The sequence below is a fragment of the Tupaia chinensis genome, unplaced genomic scaffold (assembly GCF_000334495.1).
Source record: "Tupaia chinensis unplaced genomic scaffold, TupChi_1.0 Scaffold000314_1, whole genome shotgun sequence".
Taxonomy (NCBI): Eukaryota; Metazoa; Chordata; class Mammalia; order Scandentia; family Tupaiidae; genus Tupaia; species Tupaia belangeri.
Window position 1 is genome coordinate 1,062,467 of NW_006159807.1, and position 12,022 is coordinate 1,074,488.

Below are 12,022 nucleotides of genomic sequence, written 5' to 3' on the forward strand. Positions count from 1 at the left end.
GTGGGGATGGGGGCGCTGGGCAGCCTGGCTCCAGGCCCGGGCCTGCCTGGACCCACCCACCTCGGCCCCCACCTCTCCCCAGCCCCTGGCGTGGCCCACCTCTCCTTCCCGCCCTCCCGCAGACCCAGGCGTACGCGCCTCAGCCACCCCCGCGAGCTGATTGCGCGACGGCCCATCCCAGGCCCTGTCTGCGACTGAGGCAGGCGCTGAGGCCTGAGCCTTGTGACGGTAACGACTGTTTTTGCCACCTCTCCTCTGCTCTCCAAGCTGCACAGCAAAATGAAGATGAAGGATAGAGATGGTCAGAATGATGTGAAAACAGGCTAGTTTTTAAATCTGGTTGCTTAGTCACTCGGTTAGCTGACCTCTAGACCCCAAAGTGGAGGGAGGTCATTTTCTCTACCTTGCGCATTAATACCAAGCAAAGGCATTTCATGCACGTTAGCACCGATTGGAGCAGACCCTTCCTATGCACACGCGCTGTCCTCCTGGAAAAGACCCACGTCCTTGGGGTGGACAGCAGAGACTTACGAGTCAGTCGTAACGGAGGAAAGACCTGGCCTTGCTCGGCAAACCTGACGATCTCTTGGAGCAGAAAAGTCCATGGATGCCCGGTCCACGCTATTCGCCTTTACACTCACGCCAGCTGAGTGTCGCCTCCGGAGCTGGGCTTCCAGCCCCGGCACCGCCTTCCCTAGCCCGCGAAAGACCCTGTGTAGGACGCCCGGGGAGAAAGGCACTCCGCTGCCTGCCGCGAAGCTACTGCACCTCGCCTGCGCCCGCGACTGGCTCTTGCATTTTGCAGCCACCACCCACCCCCGCCCGTTACTCACCAATTAATTGAAAACTTAACTTTCCCAGAGACCTTTGTTTCGGTTCCTTTTCCAAGTCAGCTTCAGAGAACTGAGAGGGGGCAAATTAAGAAGACAAGTAAATTAAAAGGAAAAGCAAAGCCGAGAGACTTTTGATAGGAGCAGCCCAAAGTAACTGGGTCTGACTTCATGGGGAATAGGGTGGGCTCAAGGCAGTGCTGGCGGGGCTAGGCCCAGCTCGGGGAGGCTCTGCTGCCAGAGTGTCAGAGATCACATCCCTGATTTCTCTCCTCCACCACTTCCTGCCATTCCCCAGCCTCAGAGCTGCACCCCACCATCTTACCATCTTAGCACTTAGTGGGGAACTGCAGTAACTCTGTATTAAGTTAAAGGTTCTGCCTTGAAGCAATATTAGATCTCATGACTCAAGGGTGCTGGGGTGGGTGGGGGACCCCTTAGAGCAGACCTATTTGGTTGTGTGACATCACCTGCCCAGGACAGTCCCATTTCCAAGAAAATTGCTTGAGGCCAGCTTGTTGCCCAGCCCTGTTGTTCCTAGACCAAAGACAGATACTGTATAGGGCAAGGAAGAAAGCCAGGAAGGCCCTCCTGGGCCTGGCCCGACATTGCAGGGTGGGCTGCTGGTGTTAGGAGTGTTGACACGCAAAACACAGTAACCATAAAAGGCTCAAATAAAGGGGAAAGTTATGAGAGTGGTGTTGCAAAGGAGAAGCAGGAGAATTTGTTTTCCCTTTTTGAAGTCCTAGACATGTTCATGATCAAAATTGACATGAGCGCCTGAGCTTTGCAGGAAATTGTGGAGAACAGGAGTTTGCTAATGAGAATACTTCTGACTGCTTGAGAGAAGACAAAAATTGGCAATGGGCATCACATAGGCATTTTCAAAAGGCCAACAGGGCCAGGCGACCTAGTTGCTAACTTTTTGGAAGTGTCTGGCTGGGTCCTTTTTACCTAACAATTATTCAAACTGTTAACCATGATCCATCCTGAGATGCTTTTATTTTTCTTTGTTTCCCTTTCTTTTTCTCAGAGAGGAAAGACATGGAGAAAATTTTCTATGACATTTTAAAAAAGTGAATTGAAATCTAAGATATAAGTAGAACAAATGAATTTTAGTCTCAAAACTAAATATCTCTGTAGTTTTTGTGCCCTTGGACTTCTGTTCCACTTTTTATCTGATAAGTACATTTTAATGACTGGTTATATGTTTAAAATGAATAAAGTAAAATTAAGATAGGAAGAATAAAAAAAGTGTCAAGTTTTGCTGATTTCAGGCAGCCTATTGCTTTTGGCTTAATTTTTCATGTGGCGAATTAAGTTGGGCTGGGGTGGGAGGAAAATGTGAATTAATGCTCAGGTTGAAAGAGACTTCTCAATGGTAGCTCTGCTTCCAAATGCCCTGTGGAACCTTCATAGGACTTGGGGTTTCTCTGCTCATCCCATGGGTTCTGAGACCAGACAGTTCTGAGAAATAAGAAGTGTTGTCTCTCACTATCCTGCTACTGAACCTGCTTCCAGCATAGCCTTTGGGATCCCAGTCATCTGGGAGGGAAAAGAGGCTCTGATTATGTCCTGTCCAGGCCCCTAAACCCAGCACCCCAGAGTAACTGCTGCTATTGGATTATGGGGCTGTAGTTGAGTACCAAGCAAAGTTAGGGTTGCTTTGTTTATGAACTAATGAGATACACAGTTTACAAGCTGGGGGTGGTAGGTGGAGGAGGCTGAATTTGCAGAAACATTTTATTTAGCTTGTATAGCCTGGGTCCAAACTGATTTCACATTTAAATCTATTGGGGATAATTTTCTTTAGCTGACAAGGAGCACAGACTGAGCCCTGTGTGTGTGTGTGTGTGTGTGTGTGTGTATCATGTTGGGATTTTAACAACAGAAATAGACTTTGTTAAATGAAGATCTTTTGCAACCATAAATGTCTCCAAAAATTCACGTATTCTCCCATGAAGCTAGGTTTGCTACCTTTCCTGATTTGGATGGAAAACTCAAGTGGGTCCTTTACTGCCCAGAGTTCCACTTAACTCTCTAATCACTTGTTCATCTTCCACCTTTCTCTTCACAAGCACCTTTTTTTGAGAATTGATGTCATTCTGAAAATCACACCCTCCCTCTTCCTTCTTGTAGATGAGCTTTCAAATTGTGTGCTGGTCCTGGTTTGGGAAATAGGCAGACACCGTCTCCTATTTAGATTTATTGAAGTTACTGTGCTTGCCAAGACAGCAATGAACTCAATTAACCACATAATAGTTGTGGCCATTAAGGCCAGGGTGATAGGGGCCTATCAGAGTGTGGTCCTGGGGACTCCTTTGAAAGTATTTGCCTTGATGGTCACAACGAGGAAGTGCAGGACACCCTCATAATTAACTTATAAGAAACTAAATGTTCAGTGTAGAAATAGCATCTTCATTCTGAAGTCTTAAGTCCAGCAGAACTGGCTGGAGAGTGTTCTTAACCAAGTCTGCCAACTTTGGAACTGATTTTCCCTCTTCAGGCAATACTCCATTTCACTTAGGCTAGAAATATTAAAAAAAAAACAAAAACCCAAAACAAATTTGGGGTGAAGGAGGCTTTAACAATGGCCATAGTAGAACTCTGCATTTGGATACTTTATCTCACTAGTATTGTGTTTGGGTTTAACAACACACTTACACTTTACAATGAATGTAGTTTGCAACAAAAAAAACTCTCCAAACCTGTCATTTAGTGAAGCCAGGTTTACTTCCTGCCAGGGCAATAGGTCCTTGTTTGGGATGGAGAGAAATCTTCCAGCCTTGGAGAGACTTAAGCAAGAGGGTCTGTCCTGGAAGAGAAGCACTATGTCAGGGCGAAGGGGGAGCTAGAAGATGGAACCAGAACAGATGACCAGGGTAACTTGTCTTCCTTAAAAAAAAAAAAAAAGCTGGAACCATAAGCAATTCGCCACTATTTTGTCCTACATCTCAAGGTGTGGAGTTGTCATCAGAATACACTTCTCTAGCAAAACTCTTTCTAAGTCCGGTAAATCTCGCTCTGTCGGGCGTTTGAGATAAAGGGAAATATTTTCTTTCTTCCATCTTCTCTGTCTGTGTCCATCCCACAGAGCCTGCTATCTCCTTGCGAAATAGCTAGCAGGGCGGAGAGATGAAAGTTAGGGAAGTGCCCTAGCATGAAGGGGAAGACGAAAGAAAAGGCAGAGGGGTGAATGGAATGGTCGGGCTCCGACTTCGGACAGCGCGCAATTCCCCACGTCTGGCGCTAGATGTCTCTGCAAGTTTTCCTGTCGCATCTGAGGGCACACCAGCTTCAGGCAGGCAGTGATTTTGCAGCCTCAGAATCTGGAGAGAAGGTGCCATGCTGTGCAACCTCTCATCAATGCCAGTCTCCAGTGGGGCACAGGATTCTGAGGACAGAGGAGAGGGAAGAGGCGAGACAGAAGCAATCAGTAACTTGTCTTCCTTAAAAAAAAAAAAAAAGCTGGAACCATAAGCAATTCGCCACTATTTTGTCCTACATCTCAAGGTGTGGAGTTGTCATCAGAATACACTTCTCTAGCAAAACTCTTTCTAAGTCCGGTAAATCTCGCTCTGTCGGGCGTTTGAGATAAAGGGAAATATTTTCTTTCTTCCATCTTCTCTGTCTGTGTCCATCCCACAGAGCCTGCTATCTCCTTGCGAAATAGCTAGCAGGGCGGAGAGATGAAAGTTAGGGAAGTGCCCTAGCATGAAGGGGAAGACGAAAGAAAAGGCAGAGGGGTGAATGGAATGGTCGGGCTCCGACTTCGGACAGCGCGCAATTCCCCACGTCTGGCGCTAGATGTCTCTGCAAGTTTTCCTGTCGCATCTGAGGGCACACCAGCTTCAGGCAGGCAGTGATTTTGCAGCCTCAGAATCTGGGGAGAAGGTGCCATGCTGTGCAACCTCTCATCAATGCCAGTCTCCAGTGGGGCACAGGATTCTGAGGACAGAGGAGAGGGAAGAGGCGAGACAGAAGCAATCAGAGGAACCTAGACGAGTTGGACAGCTAGAGGCCAGCCTGCAGAAAGATAGGAGCATGAAGTTGCTGGTGCGATGTCAGGCCTGGAGTTGCCAAACCCGCATCTTCTCTTGTAAACCGAGCCCCAGCCGTGGGGACAGCACTTAGCCTGAAGAAAACGTTCTCCCATCTGGGACAGCCAGGGCTCTGGCGGTCCTGCTGTCGCTCCACACCGCACTTCCCTCCAGCGAACCGTGTGTTCAGATAACAGGTCGCTGGTCCGCGGTTCGGTGACCCTTAATACCCAGCGACCCCCCCTGCCCCCCCCCACCCCCAGCCGCGAAAAGGAGAGCTAGGCCCTTGTAGCCCTGAGGCTCTCCTGCAGCTCTGGCTTAACCCATACCCCTCCCCTCCAGCGGAGACACATTTTTATTACCTGCAGTCAGAGGCAAAAGTGTTTACCACTTCACCTCGGAAGACCCGCTGCTGTTCAAGAAACAAATATTTAGTCTGTAGGCCTAACCAAAAAATTAGGCCTCTTTCATGTCATTCCTCCTTTCAAGCAAAAAGTGCTTTTCAGTCGATATAGAGAAAGTACTTCTCTTACCTTCTACCCCTTGCATCTTAAAAAATTCCTGCTAAAGCACACAGGCCTGGGTCGGATTCCGGTTTTATTGAGTGAGTCCTATACCGGCGGTAGTGGGTAGGAGGCCTTGAAGGTCCCAGAGGCTATGTCCAAAAACTGGGGGCATTAAAAAAGCCCCACATTCTGGGAGTACAGCAAAGTTTGCATAATTCTTCAATAAAAATCAACAAAACTGCATTCGTCTTCCCACTCCCATCTTTGCAGGAGTAATATTTTTAAAGCAGGCTGATATTTAAATAAAACATATGCACAATAAGAAAATCAACCAAAGAATGCCCAAAGCTTTCCGCTACCTTGGAACTTGCATATTTATCAGAGATACGTTTAAATCACGAGCAAGTCCCCGAATTTTACTGTGTTGAAGGTTCCTTGTCTCTGAAAAATGGGTAATAGAGTGATCTCATAGGGTTAGTGTGAGCTTTAGAGGAGGTAATGTATGTAAAAAGAACTTGTAGTTGCATAGAAAGAGCTTTATATAAGTTAGTCAGTATAACTCCTACTAGTAGGTGTGAAATCTAAATAAAATTAAGGGACATTAAATATTGGAATGGAATGTTCACTGTGTCACATGAAACATTATTGTCTGCTAAACGCAGTTTAGTTAAAAATTATAGGAGTCTTTTACTGTGAGCACTTTCCCTGACATGGTCTCGAATGTAGTTTTCGTAATAAACGTGCTAGAAATGCAATATTAGTGTTATTTAAAAGGTGCAAAATAGTTTTCAGAACCACTAATGAATGAAGGTGTCGCCTAGAAATTTTTTTTTTTTTTTTTTCTTTTCTTTTCAACCGACGGAGATCTGGTTTGGGACCAGAGGCGCGGTTCCCAGAGGAAGGGAGGAAGTGGGATACCCGCGGGCTGGGTGATAGAGGAGGGGTCGCCGTCTGCACTCCAGCCCCCCAGCGGAGGCTTCAGCGATTGAAAAGCAACTCACCACCGCCTAAACCGCGAGGAAAACAGATGGGGGCGCCAAACGACAGCAGTAAAGGCGTCCACGAATTTCCGCCCAGGCCACGCTTCCTCTGGCCCCCACCCCAGGGCAAAGCTCACTCCCCCCTCCCGACCCGAGCCAGGACCAAGTTGGTCCATTCTGTCCCCGGAGCAAGCGGAGACTGGTTGAGAGACCCTCAGGGGTCACTTGGGGCAGCGACTGCGACTGCTGGGAGTAGCGGAGCCAGGCGTCCCGGCTGCGGAGCAAAGAGGAAGCAGGTGGGGGCGTCCGCAAGGCTCGGCTCCCACCGCGCTGCTAGCCCCACAGCCGGCTCCAGGAGAAGGCAGAACGCGCTCAGCTGGGTGGTCACTGGGGCAGCGGCGGAGGAACGCCCTGTCAAGTCCTCCTCTAGGTGCCAGATGCCCTCTCGGCGTTCCCTGCCGCCTTAATCCGCACCTCCCCCGCCCCCAGCCACCGTGTGCGTATGGGGCTTTCCCTTTATTACCTTAGAGAAGTGGAATTGATTTTCTAAGCAAAGCTAGAGTTGTTCAAATAAGTTGGCGCCGAGGGGAACGGGAGAGAAACTTTTGGCATTGCCTATATGTGTGTACGTATGTATATAAATACACTTCACACCTCGCCTCCCCTTACATTCCTGACGCGCCCCCAACGGGTCCAAGGTTAAAAGGAAAGCGCCAACAGACAGATGGGCAAATAGATCTCGGGTTTGCCCCTAACACACCCCAATGTGCTGGGTGTGTCGCGAGGGAGGAAAGGAGGGGGCCCGGGTTAGGGTCTGGGTTGGCGCTGGGGCGGGGATGCAGGACCCGCGCCTGGCGCCCAGATTGCTGGGGTCTCCGAGCCGCTTCGGAAGCTCAAGAAGACCTCCTGTCCCTGTACACCCTCCTCCTGGCCGGTGTCTACCGACTACCGGTTTCGGCTGCTAGGGAGCGGCAGGCACAGTGCTTCATGGGCTCGGGAGGGTGGGGCGCAAGCGCGGGAGGAGATGAGGAGCGGCCTTGAGTGAAGATTGATCTTCGTTAAAATGGTTGCCACCGGCGTCATTATGACTATCAAAGTTATCGCCAAGAGGCTCAGCCGCCAAGCTCAGGCCGCAAGGAACAACTGCAAGGCTGGTCCGCGACTCTATGCGCCCGAACTCCGCGCCGGGAACACCGGGGGCCACAGGTAAGGGGCTGGCGTAGAGGGGAGGAAGGAGACAAGGAAGACGCGCGAAGTGGGGAAAGGAGGACAGTGGATGGGAAGAAAAGAAAGCTATGTCTCCCCTTTCCACTTTTGATCTCGAAATCTGGCCACAAATACAAATCATTCTGTGTGAGGAGGGAGGGGGGAAGCCGAAACGTAGAAAGCGGATTCGGAGTGGCCCGTATGGCGCTGTAAATAGCGACTGTGTTTAAAGTTAGCTGTCGAATTCTGCTATCAAATCATCCTGCCTAGCTCATTACCCCAGGGAAAATGGGTAGGCGAGAAGCCTGTCCATCAGTAGGATTATAAAAGTGAAAAACTGGGGAGGCTTGTAGTTAAGAACTCGCACTGCAAATGGTGTTAGAAAATAAGAGAGGACCTAACGATTTCCGTTTGCAGGCACCAGCCCAACGCACCTCCCCGTCCACGTAGCAGGAAAGCGCTTTAAAAACTCTACGAGATATTCCTTTTCCTCTTCCTCTCTTTCATTCTCTCTCTTTCTCCGGATGGGAGAAGAGCATCCAGATTGAGGCGAAGAAGTAGGGAGGGAGGAAACTCGGCGCCCTATTTGTTAAATAAAATACATATTTGGTTCTGAAATCCGAAAGATAAGTATTCCAGACAGGAGTAGCGCAAGGTCTTCTCCTTACGCAACTCTTCCTGCATCCTCCTCCTTGTCCCCACCCCTTACGCCCCCAGCTTGTAAATGTTTTTTTTTTTTAAACAACCCCAAACCAGCGTTCCCCCCCCCAACAACAACAAAAAAGAAAAACCATCCGGGGATCTACTCTGGAAAATCAAAGCATTATCTATTATTTAACACGTATCTGTGTCCGAGGAAAAATGAGGAAGGAGCTGCATGATTAGGACCTAAGGGGCAACCCAGCAAACTGAGAGCGTAATGATGCCCCTAAATGAAGGGGGAAATGTGCCGCGGCGCGCTCTATTAATCAGACTGTCAATTTCACCCCCGAGGCCAAACCCCCGGGCGAGCAGAACTGGCTCGGAGCGGGCAAAGGACCGGAGCTTTGCTCCTCACTTCTTGTCTCTTCTCGCCTCCTACCTGGATCTATTTGTCTGCTCTCAAGCCGCCTTCATTACCCACTGACAGGAGCGTGTATTTATTTGCTTATAAACCTGTTACAATAAATGATTATTCGAACGGCGTCATTCGTACCTTAATGACGAGCGGGCGCTACTTTTTGATGAATGACATCTCAGGCTCGGAAGGATGTATGGGTCATTTTGACCAGTCATTCCCTCGCTCTGGCATCCCACAATTTTTCCGCCTCCCTCCAAAAGAGATAATAATATTTAGAGGCGCTCGCTGGGGCTGAATGAGAATTAGCCCTAGGCGCAGCCCATCATTAGGACGGGACAGACGGGCCACAGTGACATTTTTTAGAAAGCTGAGATGATGGAAAGAATAAGAAAAGAGATGATTCTGATGGAGAGAGGGCTGCACAGCCCCACGGCCGGCAAGAGGTTCTCCAATTTGTCCGACTCGGCTGGCAATGCTGTGCTCGAGGCCCTGGAAAATTCGCAGCACCCGGCTCGCCTCAGCCCGCGCTTGCCGTCCACTCCCCTGCATGGCGCTCTGGGAGACCTCCCCGCCAAGGGCAAATTCGAAATAGACACTTTGTTCAACCTGCAGCACCCGGGCAGCGAAAGCACCGTCTCCTCCGAAATCGCCTCCGCCGCTGAGAGCCGCAAGAAGCCGGGCCATTATTCCGAGGCGGCCGCCGAGGCCGACATGAGCAGCGACGTGGAGGTGGGCTGCTCCGCGCTGCGCTCCCCCGGCGGCCTGGGCGCCGCGCCGCTCAAGGAAAACAATGGCAAAGGTAACCGCGCCGCCGGCGCCGCGCTCTCCAGTCCGATCCTCCTAGCTCTCCGCAGTTCCCAGCGGCCCATCCCGGCGACTTTGCCCCTCTCCGACCCACCGCAAGCAAGCTGGCTCGGGCTGGGACCTGACGCATGCCAGGGACCGTGCCCTCTGGCTCTACTCCTCCAGGGTCCCGGAGAGGAGCAGGCCTAGCCTGAGGCGTCAGGCCCGCCTGCCCTCACTCCCCAGTCCGAGAGAATATTGCTGCGCGAGGGTCTAAGAGCCTGAGCGAGCCGACAGATCCCTAATCAAATGGCTCTCCGGGAAGGGTGCCCTGGGCTGCTTCTCTGAACTCTGTGTCCCCGAACCCGCAGGGAGGGTAGAGGCGGAATTCTTCTAGGTAAGGTGGAAGGAGAGCCTTGGAGGGCGCCTCTGCTCGACCCGCTTAAGTCAGGGAGAGAGAGTTTAAAAGTAGGTTCCACTTCCCCAATGGACCAGGTTTGAGGTGCTGCTGACTTGAGAATGTTAAAATATTCTTAACCAAACCCAAAAGACTGTCAAAGAAAGGTTACAGGCCATAGGGAAAGCTGCCCTGCGGTCTCCAGACCATGGCAAGCTGTCCCCAAAGGTAGGCATTTTTCCTCCGCCAGTTTTCCTCCTGAGTTAAATGTTTTTCATTATTAAAACAAAACAACCCCCCAAAACCGACTTAATATAGTTCCTATTATTTGGTTATGAAAGGCTCCCCAAACTTTATTGATCCCATTAGCAGCAGCAATTTGTAAGCATGACAGACCCCATCAATTCCTGCAGCGACTCTCCTTTCTCCCGCGGGTTCACCCATCCACGCGCAGCCCCAACCCTGGGCTCTTGGCCCCACAGAGACTCATGAGCTGTCGGACGTTTGTTTGTTAGGGTACGCGGAGAGCGGCTCGGCCGCCGGCACCACGACGTCGGCTTCGGGCTCGGGCCTCGGCAGGCTGCCTGGAGGCGGAGGGGGGGGGGGGGGCGGGGGGGCACCGCGCTGGGAGGCTCCGGCTCTGGTGCGGATCAGGTGCGGCGCTACCGTACAGCGTTCACCCGCGAGCAGATAGCACGCCTGGAGAAGGAGTTCTACCGGGAGAACTACGTGTCGCGGCCCCGCCGGTGCGAGCTGGCGGCTGCACTCAACCTGCCGGAAACCACCATCAAGGTATGGATTCCAGCGCGCGCCTGCTCTAGCCTCCCCCGGGGCATCTAGGCTGATTTGTTTCCTTTCACTTTTCTCCTTTCTGGGTGGCTAGATTTAGTTGAGGGCCTAGAAAGCGGAGGGGTGTAGTCGCCAAAGGAGTTGGCTTATTTCTCGGTTACCGAATTCGAACCATTGGTCGGCTGGCTGACTTGGGAAGGCCCGGGAATGGCAGGGGCGGAGGCACACAAGACACGCCCGTCGAAGCCACAAAGGCCGCCTCTGCTCCATCCTGCCTAGCGCCTGCCCCAGGTGCCTGCTCGCGCGTGCCCATGGCCTCACTCTCCCCTAGACTGCAAAGCCGGGTGGCCTTTGTTCCTCCAGCAAGAACCAGAGCCGAAACTTTTCATTTGCTCTTGATCTTGAAGATTTATTTTTCACATAAATCGTTACAACACGGAGAAAAGGATACTATATATTTAAAATCGATTAGGTTGAGAAAGTAGTTTCCTAAACGTTTTTTTTTCCCCATGGGCAACAGGGAAAGGCAATTTTCTGTGGGGAAAACGTAACGAAATTGTCCTTATTTTTATATATATCTTTAGATTATTAATTTTATTATACGTTCGAGAGAGATAGCTGGGAGGTTGGGCGATTTGGTGAACACTTTTACAGAGCGTTCAACACTAGAAAAAGAAAAGAGGAAACTCCACCGGTTAGGGGAGGGGTGTGGACGTCTCCTCCGGTTTGATCGGGCTTTCTTTAATTTATGGTTGTGCGACGAGTGATGTCTTTATTAGATATTGTGTTGGGAGGGGTAGAAATGTTCCCTTTCCAGTTTATGGGGGGTATTACTCTCGTCTCACTCATTTGAGGAACATGATTTCAACAAAATCATCCCCTCAATATCAAAATCGGACCCATGTCCCTAGGGGCAGGTCCTCGCAGCTCGGAGAGCTCAAGACCTAGCGTGGCGACCTTTCAGAAAGCTGAGCTGCAGCCAACCTCTCTTCCAAGGCTGCCCAGAATCCCGGTGCAAATCCTGGGATTGAGGGACCGGTGCTCAGCGAGGCTGGACGCCGGTGGGTGGCGGGAGGGAGAGGAAAGGTTGGGTTAAAAGCAGGAAATGCAGCAAGAAATAAGGGAGCAAAAGCCCGAGGTGTGGCAGCGGCTGGGCGCGGGAGAGGAGACTCCTCGCTGAGGAGAGTGTGCCCACTGCGGCCCGCACACTGCGGTCCACACTGTCCCCGTTGGGAGAGCACAGGGGACTAGGAGCCAGGCCGGCAGGGTGGGAGAGGAGTAAGCCTGGCCATTCATTGGGAGGTCCGAGGGTGGCGGAGACCCGGGGTGGGGGCCAGGAGTACCCGGCGCTTCCTAACCCGGGCCACGGCGCGGCTCTCCCCGCAGGTGGGGTTCCAGAACCGGCGCAGGACAGACGAGGAGGCGTCACGG

The 12,022-nt window shown here is 51.2% G+C and overlaps 2 protein-coding genes across 2 annotated transcripts in view; one reads left to right on the forward strand and one right to left on the reverse strand.

The window, feature by feature from the left end:
- HOXD13 (homeobox D13) overlaps positions 1-7,439 on the reverse strand; it is a 9,821-nt gene extending 2,382 nt beyond the window's left edge. The window contains exons 1-3 of the mRNA XM_014588845.2: positions 7,306-7,439; positions 6,508-6,630; positions 576-711 (exon numbers count right to left, since the gene is read on the reverse strand). Of these exons, the coding sequence (XP_014444331.2) occupies positions 576-711; positions 6,508-6,630; positions 7,306-7,439 (393 nt within the window). The remainder of the gene's footprint in view (positions 1-575; positions 712-6,507; positions 6,631-7,305) is intronic.
- A 1,555-nt stretch (positions 7,440-8,994) lies between these two features.
- The window catches only part of EVX2 (even-skipped homeobox 2), a 3,615-nt gene continuing 587 nt past the window's right edge, over positions 8,995-12,022 (forward strand). Inside the window, 3 exon segments of the mRNA XM_006151135.1 lie at positions 8,995-9,421; positions 10,318-10,409; positions 10,412-10,594. Coding sequence (XP_006151197.1) covers positions 8,995-9,421; positions 10,318-10,409; positions 10,412-10,594 — 702 coding nt within the window.